This window comes from Phodopus roborovskii, unplaced genomic scaffold (assembly GCF_943737965.1).
Source record: "Phodopus roborovskii unplaced genomic scaffold, PHOROB, whole genome shotgun sequence".
Taxonomy (NCBI): Eukaryota; Metazoa; Chordata; class Mammalia; order Rodentia; family Cricetidae; genus Phodopus; species Phodopus roborovskii.
In genome coordinates, this window is record NW_026125264.1 from 3092402 (window position 1) to 3106495 (window position 14094).

Below are 14094 nucleotides of genomic sequence, written 5' to 3' on the forward strand. Positions count from 1 at the left end.
CGGGCTCCACCTTCGTCCTGGTACCGACACCATGAAGCTGTATCTCCTGCTGCTTGCCGTATTTGTGGTCACAGAACGGGTGATGTCAGGTAACAGGTTCTTTTAGGGCCCTGGGTTTCTTTCCTTTCCTTCACTCTCACAGGGAAGACAACCAAGTCTTCCCCCCGCCCCGTTCCACGCAGCTTCGAAGGGTACCCCAAGATCCTGTCATGCATGCTGCTCAAAATCTGCCTTGCTAAATGGCTGCAAGAGAGATGTTTTGAGGGTCTGGTACTTTGGGGGCAAGAGTGGAATTCTGGTGGGAACTTAGGAGATGAATGAAGGAAGAAGGATTGGGTTCGGGGTGGGACCTGGTTAGGGGTGATTCCTGATGTGGGATAATCCAGGGGCTAGGGTGACAGAGAGAATATCAGGATGACCTGGGCGTGAGGACCTGGATTTCCTGGTGTGCAGGGTGCTTCGATTCAGCTTGGTGGCGGGCAGCTGAGCTTTGGGCTGGTGACTTGATTAGATTTGGGTTTGGTTGGAGTGCGGCCTCTGGGAGCATTGAGCTGGATGGGGCAGGAGGCTGACTGGGTCTTGAGTTTTAACTGGACGAGTATGGGATCAAGGAGACTGGGCAGTGGGTTGTGGCTGGAGCTGAGGCTTGCCGGCTTCTGCCATTAGTTGTAAAGCAGCCGGCTCTGTTTGGATGTGATTGAGTCTTCTCTGTCCACTAATGCAAACATGGACGTTGTCCCTTTCCCATCATTCACAGGCTCCACTAGGTGGGACCCTCATTCACGCACACTGATTCTGGAGGAAGGGCTAGGAAGTTGGTTGAGGGGGGGGCAGGATGATAGATGGGGAGAAACTTTGAAAAAATTTTTCTTGGCTGGATGTGGTAGTGCACACCTTTAATCCCAGCACTGAAGGTAGAGGCAGGTGAATCTCCATGAGTTTGAGGCCAGCCTGCTGGCATACTGACTTTCAGGCGAGGAGCTGAGACCCTGTGTCAAAAATAAGAAAGAATTTTCCTGAAAGTTTTCCAAGAGCAGTCACCTCTGTGCCCTCCCTCTCATGGCCTCAGACCTGGACAGCACTGCTCACCCAATTGCGTGGCTCTGTTTCTTTCCTGCTCGCCTGCCCTCTGCTGCTTCTTGTCTGTCATTTGGGTAATACTAACACACACCTAATGATTGTTCCTGTGCCCCAAAGACGCATGTTGGAAGGACGGGCAGTGCCGGGTACTATGCAAGGATGCTTCATATGCTGCCAAAATTGCAAATGCTGCTGTGTCCCCGTATGTTACTTAACACACCCTGCTATGATTGGGATGAGTCCTTGACTAGACCATTCCCACAATGTTCACAAAAATCCATAAAAAGAAGAAGAGAGCCTACTATTGGTAGAAAGGACATTGCTTCTTGTCCTTTAGTCTCTTCACCACATTAAAACCCACAGAATTGTTTTTTGTGTCTGTCAGTCATAATGGATGGGGTGGGGAGGACGGAGGATGGAGTTCAGAGGCAGGAGAGAGAAGTCATCAGGACTGAACCTTGGTAATGGAGTGTGGAAGATGGTGTCGCCTGCAGCCCCAGGGGCAGCTGTTAAGACATACCTAAACTTAGGGAGCATGGGGGTGGGCAGAACCAGACTTTAAGGAACCTCAGACACCTAGAGTGTTGGTTCATCTTGGGAGAGAACTTGACAATGGTGGACAGAGGTGGAATAGAACCTAAATCTTTGGATTTCAGCTGAAATACCTTGTAATTCTCAAGGGCACGTAGCCCCAGGGGCCAAAAAATTTCCAAATATGAAAAGCAGTTTACTCAGTCCTGGATGGACTTGTTACAAGCAGTTTCCCACCAGCCTGGTCCCAGAGCCTTGTCAGTCCCAAAATAGCACACAGAGACTCCATTAGTTATAAAGTTGTTGGCCAATGGCTAGAGCTTCTTATTGGCTAGCTCTGTCTTAGCTATTCACTCATTTCTATTAATCTAAGTATTTTTATGTGGTCTTAATGGGGGGGGGGAGAGTTGGGACCACTTATTCCTCTCACGGCCTACATCTTGACCCCCCTCTCTACTACATCTCCCAGAATTCTCCTTGTCTCCTAGTCCTGCCTGTCTTGATTTCCTATTGGTCAACAGGGCTTTATTCATTAACCAGTAAGAGAAACATATATACAGAATGACATCTCCTATCACTTGTTTGTTCACTCTCTGTTTCTAGCATTCTCTTACAGATTTGTATGTTCACCCATTCACCTCGCTCTGCCTCTCACCATTAAGGGACCCTGTTTATAACACTGTCAGAGAGCCAGAATCTTGTTTCTTTCTTTCTTTTTTTTTTTAAAGTTGAACATCAACATTAAGTAGCTCAGGCTTACAATAAGAATTAAATGGGCACAGAGCACAGGGTCCAGGGCTTTGGCGAATGCTCTCTGGCCATCTTACCTTTGAAGAGTAAGCACTGGTGGTCTTCCTTGACTCTGGAAGGGGGTGGCAAGGGATGGAACTCTCCATCATTTGGATGGGTAATTTAACACAGGTGAGGCTAGAAATGGGGAATTTAAGGAACCTGATGGGGAATCTGTGGGACCGGTTGTCTTCAAATCCCAGTCTTGGCACCTCATTTACACGGCATAATTGTTCATCCCTGAGCTACTCTGTTGATGAACTCAAGGATGTGGGGAAGGGCCTTTATGAAGCATGACACATGCCATTGAGATAGATAGGGGTTCACTATGATACAGGAAGAGAATGTTCTAGGAAAAGAGACCCCTTGTCCTGATCTTGCCATTCATCTGGTCTTCCTCTAAGCTCCTCCCACTGGGTGAGGACAAGCTGCCCAATGATGTCCACCCTGCCTTCAAGCTTGTGCTTTGATTAGTGGGGCTGGTGCTGTCTGTCCAAGGACTCCTTGAGGCTTCTACCTAAAACTACATGAGCTGCTCCCTAGGTTCACCCACAGAACCTTCTGGGATGTAGCACTAGGCAGGGTGAGGGGTGTTAGTCACATTCTGTTTTCAGCGGCTATGGCTGAGCTTGGACCACATGTTCTCATGAGTGACTCCTTAGTGTATGCAGATCTGAAGGTGTAAGGGGCAGCTGCCGCCATGCTATGTTTCTACAGGAACTCTGAGGAGTACAACTGGGTCATCCCAGAGGGTTGTCTCATTAAAGAACACAGAATATATTTTTACTTAAGTATTTCTCTTGCTGGCTTGATTAATCACTTTTAAGTATCCAGACATATGGTGTAAGGGCCTTTATTTGTATTCTTTCCCAAGAGTTTGATCTGATCTTTGTAGGCTCATTGCTTTTCTCCAAACTAGGGTGTGTGTGTGTGTGTGTGTGTGTGTGTGTGTGTGTGTGTGTGTGTACCACCATGTACATGCCTGGTGCCCACAGATTTCAGAAAATAGAATTGGATTTCCTAGAATTAGAGTTATGGATGGTTGTGAGCCACCACATGAGTGCTACAAACTGAACCCAGGTCCTCTGCAAGAGCAGCAAGTGCTCTTGACCACTGAGCCATCTCTCCTGACCTTGACTGAGCTCATGGTTTTAACCAGAGTGTTTTAATAACCACTGTTTGTTGAGGTGGTTCAGTGGATTACGTGCTTGCTGTGCAAGTGTGAGGACTTGAGTTCAGATCCCCAGGACCCACATAAAGCCGAATATGCCAGACTGAGTCTAACATCTCAGTGTTAGACAGGAGGATCCCTGGGGTTCTTGCTAAGCATTCCAGCCTAAATCACCCAGATCAAGTTCCACTGAAAGACCCTGCCTCAAAAAACAAGTAGACAGTTTCCAAGGATAACACTCAAGGTTGACATCTGGCCTCCATATGTACATACACACGTGTACCTACACATACATAAACAGACACAGACAAACACACAAACACTGACACACAACTGGGGACACCAAAAATGCTCCTAAATGTAGGAATGGTTAAAGAGACTATGTTACATGCGTCTGTGGAGTACAGTTCAGAATGAGCAGGAATACAGACACACACACACACACACACACACACCAGACACAGACACACATACACTGACACACACAGACATACAGACACACACACACAACAGACACAGACAAACACACATACACAGACATACACACACACACACACACACAACAGACACAGACAAACACACATACACACACACACACACACACACACACACACACACACACACACACGAGCGCATAACTGGGAACACCAAAAATGCTCCTAAATGTAGGAATGGTTAAAGAGACTATGTTACATGCGTCTGTGGAGTACAGTTCAGAATGAGCAGGAATACAGACACACACACACACACACACACACCAGACACAGACAAACACACATACACTGACACACACAGACACACACACACACACACACAAAACAGACACAGACAAACACACATACACTGACACACACAGACATACAGACACACACACACAACAGACACAGACAAACACACATACACAGACATACACACACACACACACACACAACAGACACAGACAAACACACATACACAGACATACACACACACACACACAACAGACACAGACAAACACACATACACTGACACACACAGACATACAGACACAGACACAACAGACACAGACAAACACACATACACAGACATACACACACACACACACAAAACAGACACAGAAAACACACATACACTGACACACACAGACATACAGACACACACACACAACAGACACAGACAAACACACATACACACACACACACACACACACACACACACACACACGAGCGCATAACTGGGAACACCAAAAATGCTCCTAAATGTAGGAATGGTTAAAGAGACTATGTTACATGCTTCTGTGGAGTACAGTTCAGAATGAGCAGGAATGAACCGTCAATGGTCTGAACACAGAGGGATCACAGGTTTGGTTGATTATCTTTTTTTCTTTAATTTGGCATGTGATTATCCTGGTTCTGGTGAATGACTTTTGACTGAGAACTGGCTATTTTGTATAATAGAAGATTTTGGGCTTAGAGGTTCTAGCTCCAAAGTGTGTGTCCGTTGACACCACCCTAGTTGGAAGGGGCATTCTATCTTTTGTGTGCCCTCCAGTGGCACTGTGTGGCCTGGTAGCACTGGAAATAATGCATGATCCTTTGGGTATATGAGATCTAAAGCTATCTATATCTATACTGGGTCATGTGATAGCTCTATTTTTAGCTCTTTGAGAAAATTCCAGGATGATTTTCTTTCTTTTTTAAAGTAGTTGTGTTATTTCTTTTTATTTTATGTGTACCCTTGTCTGTGAGGGTGTCGGATCCCCTGGAACTGGAGTAACAAACAGTCGTGAGCTGCCCTGTGGGTGCTGGGAATTGAACCTGAGTCCTCTGAGAGAGCAGCCAGTGCTCTTAACCATTGAGCTATTTCTCTAGTCCCCCAGGCAGATCCTCACAGTAGATGCATCAGTTACATTCTTACTAGTAGTGGACAGAGGTCCCTTTCTCACATTTCAATAATGGCTATGGATATCAAATACTTTAAAAAGACTTTGGCCATTTATGTTTTTTCTTTTGATAACTGTCAATTATCAAAGGTCCATTCGACTATTTATTGATTGGCAGTTTTTTTGTGTGTGTGTGTGTCTGAGGTTTTAAAAAACTACTTATTTTATTTTATGTTTGTGGGTGTTTTGCCAGCATGTGTATCTGTGTACCACATGCACGCCTGGTGCATGTGGAGGGCAGAAGAGGGTGTAGGAACCCCTGGAACTGGAGTTACAGATAGTTATGAACCATCGTGGGTGCTGGAAATCAAGCCTAGGTCTTCTGGAAGAGCAGCCAGTACTCTTGGCTACTGAGCCATCTCTTCAGCCTATGGAGTTGGTTTTGGCCATTCTTTATATATTCTAAATAGTAATCCTCAGTTTGAGGTTTAACTGATGAAGATTGTTCTTTTGTTATGTTGTCCATTCTCCTGGTAGTTTATTTTGCTGTGAAGAAACCTTTTAATTGAATTTAAGCCCATTTGTCAATTCTTGAGGTTATTTTCTGTGCTGTCTGAGTCCTACTAAGGAAATGCCTGTGCCTATATACTCAGGTGTTTTCTCCTGCACTTTCAGTGTTTCTAGTTTTAAGTCAAGGGGTGTGGGACGTCCTTCTGTATGCTGTGAATATGTTGTGCTTGGTTGATAAATAAAATTGTTTCAGCCAATGGCTAAGCAGAGTAAAGCCAGATAGAAAATCTGAATGGAGATGGGGGGGGGGGGGAGAAGGCGGGATAGAGGAGATGTCATGTAGCTGCTGGGAGGGCAAGATACCAGGGCATCACTGGTAAGACACAGACATGTGGTGATACACAGATTAGTAGAAGTGGGTTAATTTATAAGAGAGAAAGAGCTATCCAGTAACAAGCCTAAGCCATTGGCCAAACAATTATAAATATATATTAAGTCTCTGAGTGGTTATCTTGTAAGTGGCTTCGGGGACTAGTGGATGGAGAGAAACTGGGACTGGGCTAGATGGAGAAAAGCTTTCCAACCACAATCAAGGCCCCTGATCTGCTTGAAGAGGACTTTTGTACAAAGTGAGAGACACAGATGTAGACTGCAGCTCGGCCCTCAGGGCTGCCCATACCAGTTACTGAATAAGCCTTCTCTTTCAAGCAAATGTTTGTGACCCCTTTGCCAAAGTTGGGTGTCTCTAGCTGAGTGGGTTTGCTTCTTGGTCCCCTGTTCCATTCCATCCGTGTCCCTGTTTGTTTTTGTGTTGATACCATGCTGTTTTCTCACTCTAGTGTCCAGAGCCTTGACCTGCATGTAGCAGGACAAAGGGAGGAAAGGGCATTGACTCTGTCTGTCTTGACTGTGGCTCTTGCTGTCACCCTTTAGGTCTTTTCTGTGCTCCTGATGCCCCCGATCTATGTCACCGATGAGCAGAAATTAATCATCATCATTTTTTTTCTTTTTTGGCCAGGCAAAAACCCTGTCCTTCAATGCCTGGGTAACAAAGGTTTCTGTAGGTCTTCCTGCAAAAAGGATGAACAGCCTTACTTCTACTGCAGAACTTACCAGACATGCTGCCTCCAGTCCTACATGAGGATCAGCCTCACAGGCACAGATGAGGACACCAACTGGTCCTATGAGAAACACTGGCCCAAAATACCATGAATGCCGGTGAACACCATGCACACACCTCCAGGGAGCCCTCCCTGCTGCCCACCTCCTTATTAAAGTTCATGCATTTGACATTGCTTGCTTGTCTTTCCTCTGCTGGAGAGAGATTGGCTTTTGCACCATGAGATGTCTGTCTTGTTCTGGATGCAACCCCATGGGAGAAGGGTCTGGGTCCCTGAGTGACTTTCAGATAGGAGCCTGGCCAGCCACTGAAGGTGGGAGAGTTCAGTGGAGACCAGGGAGGGAGGGATTTGGGATGAGCCATGGCAATCTATGCCATGCTGGACTCACAGGTGGGATGGGATAGGTGTGTAGTCTTCCAGACACAGGTGGTTAAGCCTGAAAGAGCTTCCAAGCAGACCTGTTGGATTTGGAGTAAGCTGTCTGGTTATTGTGTCAAGTTGTGAGGCTGGGATCGGCTTGGTGGTTACTGCAGAAGGGATTTGAACAACACATGTCCTTCTCCATGATTGTTAAGGTCTTTTAATTCCTAAAATTCTAGAGGGCTTTAAAAAAACTATATTTTTAAACAACTTATTCTTACTTTGTGTATACATGATGTGTATCTGTGTAAGAGTCTTGCCATGCTTGTGCAGAGGGCGAAGGACAACTCTGTATAATTGATTCTTTCCTTCCACGTTTATGTGGGTCCCAGGGATTGAACTGAGGTCATCAGGTTTGCCAGGAAAGTTCCTTAACCCACCAAGCCACCTTGCTAGCCACAATACTTGCTTTTTTATGTCTTACTTCCCACTAATATCTTGTTTCTCATTCTTTAATTCTAATTGCTGCCAATAGGGGAATGGCTATCCCAGGCCATTTCTTTCTCTACTTCTCTGACTGTGCCTGACATCATATAGCTGCTTTGGTATATAGCTTGCTCTGGGGAGCTGCCTATGGTCCAAACTCTATTACAATGCCTCTTTGGAAGTTTCAGAAGTGTGTCTCTAGGTAGTACTTCCTCCATTGTTGCCTTCCTTGGAATGCTAAGCTTGATCACTCTTTGTGAAGTTCCCTTTACCTTTGTTTTCCTCCTGAGTTTAGAGCTGGTTTTTGGTTTTTTGTGCTCCCTCTTTATCTGGGGATCTTCAGTCCCCTGGGGTTACTTTTGTCTTCATAGAATTAAAACCTCTCTACTTTTGTAAGAAAAGGCTGGTAACTTCTACCGCCATGATGACAAGTAAATACCCTGGAATGTTTTCAAGCAAGTAGTTCCTGCAATGACATCCCAGTAGATTTTGAGTTCACCAGTATGCACTCTGTCCTCTGATTTTTTTTCTCCCCTTCCATGCGACCCTGTCCCTTCATACAACAGAGCAGATGATCTGGAGAAAGTGCCTACTCCAGACATGCTTCAGGAAGAATCTGATCTCAGTAAAAACTAGTCTTGGAAAAGGCCTTAGCTAGGGACTGTAGGGTTTAAGAGCACGTGAGTTCCATCTCTCCAGCCCCTGAAGCAAGCTTTGACAGCCTACCAGATAGCATCATAAATGCAAAGGTTTAGGATTTTGATTTTGTTGTTGAATGTTTTTTTCATCTGAGGGGAAACTAACACAAGAAAGCTATCCTCAAATTCTCATCAGGACAGAAGGAAATGCCAGTGTGGAAATTAATTCTTCCTCAAGTGCTTAAATTTGCAGACAGATTGCCAGCAAATAAGGAACACAGGAAGTTCAGTCATCTGGAGCAATCACTGGATGTTTCAAGAGCATCACAGACCTTATCACTGGAAACATTTGAAGTCTTTCTTTACACAGTGTTTTTTTTTTTTTTTTTTTTTTTTTAATATAGAATTACACAGTCATGGAGGTTGAGTGTGGTCCATGGGTGTTTCAATGTCTTACACATACAACATAGTCCATCACTCTTGGGGCACGAGAGAGCAACATCTAAGAAGCCATGAGCTATAAAAACTCCAAAGACAGAGCTTTCCAGCCATTTCTCAGGTATTTGTCACTGTGCTAAGTTCATTGATGAAATATGAGTTTAGATCATATTCAACTGTAGAGGATGCCTCTGTGGTCCAAGTGCCCGAGGCCTTTTGCTTGTGGCTCCTATAGGCTGGAACGCAGCAGTTTAGGCGATTTTTACATCTGTCCTGGAACACTTCTCCATCTTTGCAGCTTTTCCTGCATATCCCCGATCCATACAAGCATTTTTTCTCACCACCATAGGCTAAATAATCAAAGGAGAGACCGGTGATTTTAAGTTGTTGTTGCTTGATGGCTATAGATCTGGCATTCCACAAATAACATTGGGCCGTGGCAGACTACTAGGGCGCTGGCTCCTAATGGTAACTTGCTAGTGTCATGTTTCTCAAAAGTAGACCTTGCAGGCCATGTTTAGCTTTTCTCAAAGTGTGGTGGATCACTCATCAATCAAAGGAAAATAATGACCACTGGTGATCAAGACTATATGTTTTTTTTTTTTTTTAAAGTAAAACAAAAATTTGCCCTCTTGATGCCAGCTCACTATAAAGCCAGGTACTTTGACACATATGGTGTTGTCAAAGGATAGATAGCCCAAACAGACAGACTTGAACACTCGGATGCATGCAGTAAGGAGTGCCCAGATGAAAGGAGAAAGTTTAAACTATTCCACATGCTGTTCTGGAAGAGCTAACCCAGGCTTCAAAAACAAACAAACAAACAAACAAACAAACAAAGTAGACTGTTCATCACACCTGATAGCTTAAAAGCCGAGGTGTGGGGAAAAAAGTTAAAACATTAGAAAATACTGTCAGAGGATCCTTTTGGGTGTGAGAATCAGGAGGAAGTGCCTTTAACAAAAACACCAGGCTCTGTGCACGAGACACCGCATAGTTGAACTTGGAAGACCAGAATTAAGTGTTTTTCTCTCTTGTAGAGGACTTTTCCTGGGCAAAGTTCCTGCCCTGAGAGGGGACAGGTCACAGACAACACATCCAGTGGTTAGAGCCCACTAACATGTAAAGAACACCCCACTTGAGAGCTACGCCAGATGAGGGGTGTTAAGCAACGTGCTAACAGAGGAAGGGAGGTTGCTGTAGTTGAACAATTATTTGCTTAGAGTCTACTGGATACCAGGTACTGTTCAAGATGCAAGAGGAGGCAACGATTAAAAACAAAACAGATCAAACTTGCCCTTCTCTGGGTAGTTCAGAATTTTCACACCTTAAATATAATAATAGGAGAAGAATGTTAAAAATACTTTGTTTAATAATTAGCTGCAGGTACACATTTTGGAGATGAGGTAAGCAGTCTGCAGGGGAGGGGGCGGGTGGGGGAAGGGTGTGTGTGAGCAGCAGGGAAGAGTGGGGGGACTTTATTGAGTGAGATTAGGGGAAGAGCTTGTCAGGCAGGGGAATGACAAGCACAAAGGCCCACAGGCAGGCTGACCTTGAAGTTTTCCAGAAACCAGCAAGGTAGCTATGGTGATTGGAAACTTGGTTAGATGAAGAGCAATGAAGCTGAAGTCACAAGGGGAACTGAAGGTCTTGAGAGGAGGCTGTTTGCATGTGTTGATCGCTGGGGAACACAAGCAGATTCAAATAACAGCATGACCTGTCTGTTTTTTTTTGGAGAGATACCATGCTCAGCCTAGACTCAGGGATGTCGGGGTGGTGGTGGTGGTGGGTGTGGTGGAGAGATGCCTTGGCCCTGCCTCAACGAGGTGATGGGACTGATTTAGTAGACGACTTCCTAGGGGAGCAGGTGGGAGGTGGAGTGGGTGGGAAGTGGGGGGGAGCAGGAGGAGAGGGATTAGAATGTAAAAAGGAAATTAATAAAAAAGACTTAAAAAAAGAAAAACCAAAAAGCCAACCCCCCCAAAATACATAAATAAATAAATGCAAACCCCCAAATAACAGTGTGAGACACTTTTATCCATCAGGCTGGTAGAAATAACACCAAGCATGTGAGGGATTATGGTGATGCACGATCCCTTATGCCCTACCCATGAGAGGCTCTAGAGGCCCTCCTGACACCAGGGACTGATTTTTGTCCTTCCTTAAGTATGGGGGAGTCCAGAACAAAAAAAAGACTTTATACCCCTTCCTTGTCCCAACTTTTGCCTTTGACAGTCTGCTCTGTCATACAAAGTTCCTTCTCTTACTGCATGCCCCGAGTTTCTGGGGCCCATGGACTGTTCTCTCCGAATTCTTCATGTCTCTTTTTCCTAGTCTCCTTACCCCCATCAGAATGCAGAATGGACATAACTGGTTCCCCTAAAGATCCCAAAGAACTGTCCCTGCAACTGAGAGCCACTCAAGGCTCCAAACGGCTCTGAAAGCCTGCTGGTAGTGTCCTGACAGGTATATAAGGGAGGAATTAACGAAGCAAGAAAAAGAAAAGCCAACTTACCTTTAACACAACCGTTTCTCTTTTAGGAACCTATCCTAGGTAAACCCTTGTCCATATAGTTAAGTATATTCATACACACCTGTGCACTGTGGATAAAGGATATCCTAAATAACTTTGTATAGACTCATAGTTTTTTGGTTTGGGGTTTTTATTTGTTTGTTTGTTTGCTGTTTTGTTTGTTTGTTTGGTTGGTTTTCCATCCATATAAGAGCTCTGCAGACATTTTGTTCGCCAAGTTCCAGAACATGAGAAGAGAAAGGATCTCCTGGAAAGTGATAGCAAGACTTTTAAAAGACCAAGACATCAAGGGCTATGGATTTTGGGAGGATTTTCTAGAGTTGTACAGGCCAGAAAGAGAGCAAATGTGGGCGGAAAGTCTAACCTTGTTCCTTAGGTGAAAACATGGTGTGAGGGGGATCTCTAGCTGTGTAGGCCGCCCTGAGGATTGCCTGATCTCCATCCCTCCATCCCGCCCTTGCCAGAGACAGTTGCAGTGAGGAAATTTTTGTCCCTGTGTTAGGGAGAACAGCTACACATTGGACCCCACAGGCCAGGGCCCATTAGGCCTTCACTCTGGTTGCTTTCCTGGGGTCTGTTACCTGGGATCACTTGAGGTAGAAAAGCAAGGACAGGAAGAGCCAGCAGCAGAAGTCTCATGGTTCTTGGGAAGTTGTAGGTGGTAGATCCAGGTATCCAGAGCACTGGGTACAGTGTGAATTTGATCAAGAGTTTTATTGGGTTTTCCATAGTGGGGGCAGAGGGATGTGCATTGAGCCAGAGAGAGATGTAAAAGTGTATCCAAGCAAAACATCAGAAACAGGCCCTGAGAGCACATGCAAAGCCTGGAAGTCACAGGCCTTGGGGACATGTTCGGGAGTCTGGAGAGGGAGAACTCACATAGGACTCTGTCCTCAGTGTCTTCTGTCCTCTTGGCGCCCCACCCCTTGCCCACAAGCTCCCTCAAGTCTGCTCTCAAGATCTCTCCTCCACCCAGGTGTGGCGGCACACATCTTTAGTCCTAGAATTTGAAAGCCAGAGGCAGACAGATCTCTGAGTTAGAAGCCAGCCTGAGAAAGTTCTAGGACAGCCAGAGCTGTCCTACACAGAGAAACATTGTCTCGAACCCTCTTCCCCTCTCCCCACAAAGATCTCTCCTTACCACTGCCTCTCTACATTAGAGTGTGAGGTTGCTCTGGATAGGGACAAAGCCCCAGAGGCACAGAGTTTATTCTCAGTGGAGATTTATGGCAATGAACACATGCTCACATAGAAACTAAAGTGCTCCCCTACATTCCAACAGGGAAAGTGACTTGATGATAGAGTTGACTTGCAATAGAGTGTGGGGAATTCAGTGTATAGCGTGACTCCAACAGGTGGCCATACAAGTTAACCACTGTTGCCAAGAATGCTCCCTGTCAAAGGCACTCACAGTAACTTTGGATGCTACTGTTGACCAGTGTGCTACAGAGGCACAGGAGCTGGGCATTATCTGCAAAGACCTCGACATCTAGATATGCTTTTGGGATATAGAAAACTGGTCTAACCTTCAAGGTAGTCTTGTCCCACAGCCCCTTAGTCACTTGCACTATGGCACGTGTTTACCAGTGAAGCTGTGGCGGTAGAGGCTGCGTTCATGCTGCTCTTCCCGCCAATGGAAGACTGGTAAGTGAATAGTTCAATGGCGTTATCATGAATTCAGTTGTGACCTTAGTGGCTCGAGATCGAATTACAGAAGCGAATTCTTCTAGTCCAAACCTAGTCTGGCCACCTCAGTGGTTGTAGTAGAGAAGATAACTACAGAGACTATGGGGTAAGATGTTGTTTGAATTCAGTGTAGCCCTCAGAAAACCCTGGCACACGCAGGGCTGGGATCTCCCAGGAGTAGTCAGATGATCGTGAGGACTACCCTTGTTAAAAAACAAGACTCAGATTTAATAAAAAGATTTTCATATTTACTTCTTACCTGTGTTGGGGAACGTCTGAGTTTGGGCTCAAGAGTACAGTGTCCGAGGAAGCCAGAAGAGGGTATCAGCTCTGGAGCTGGAGTTACAGGTGATGGTGACATCCTGGCAACTGTGGTCTCCTTTAAGAGCAACAGGGGCTCCTAACCACTGTGCCATCTCTTCAGCCCCCAGACTTCAGATTTAACTGTGCAGCTTGGTGGGACTTGGGGCTAGCTCAGTCCACAAAGCATGACACTGTTAATTCCGAAGTTTGTAGAACAAGTGTAATACATCAACTCAATTTTATCATGGGAAAACCAAAGCTTTGATGAAGGCCGAGATCCTGACATGCAGAAGGCATGTGGCATCAAATGAAATGGAGAATTTGAAATCTTTACGGTCTAGAAGCCAGTCAGTTAGCTTGAGAGTTTTTTTCACAACAGTGTGACCTAAGATTAGCTTTGTTAATTGATGGCTATTCTTTTAGACCCATTCCAATAGTCCATAGGGCTGCTGGACCGGGCTGGGGTCAGAGCTCAGTATGGTTACCAGTGAGGATGGCAAAGTCTGACCTCTGAAGACAGACTTCTGTGTTAGAAGAGCTGAGACAGCTAATTTCTTTAAGCATAACCTGAAGAATATGTATGGGGC

General features: G+C 45.3%; 2 protein-coding genes across 2 annotated transcripts; one reads left to right on the forward strand and one right to left on the reverse strand.

Annotated features, from left to right (window-relative positions):
• Positions 1-7232, forward strand: Defb119 (defensin beta 119). The gene is made up of 2 exons (XM_051193545.1): positions 1-89; positions 6961-7232. The coding sequence occupies exons 1-2, from the start codon at positions 32-34 to the stop codon at positions 7152-7154; spliced, it is 252 nt and encodes an 83-aa protein (XP_051049502.1). The 5' UTR covers positions 1-31; the 3' UTR covers positions 7155-7232.
• Positions 7233-9102: 1870 nt separating this feature from the next.
• On the reverse strand, positions 9103-12160 carry Defb118 (defensin beta 118). The gene is made up of 2 exons (XM_051194058.1): positions 12100-12160; positions 9103-9335 (listed from the first exon to the last, which is right to left on the reverse strand). Exons 1-2 carry the CDS (start codon positions 12155-12157, stop codon positions 9103-9105), a joined length of 291 nt encoding a protein of 96 aa, XP_051050015.1. The 5' UTR covers positions 12158-12160.
• Positions 12161-14094: the final 1934 nt, after the last annotated feature.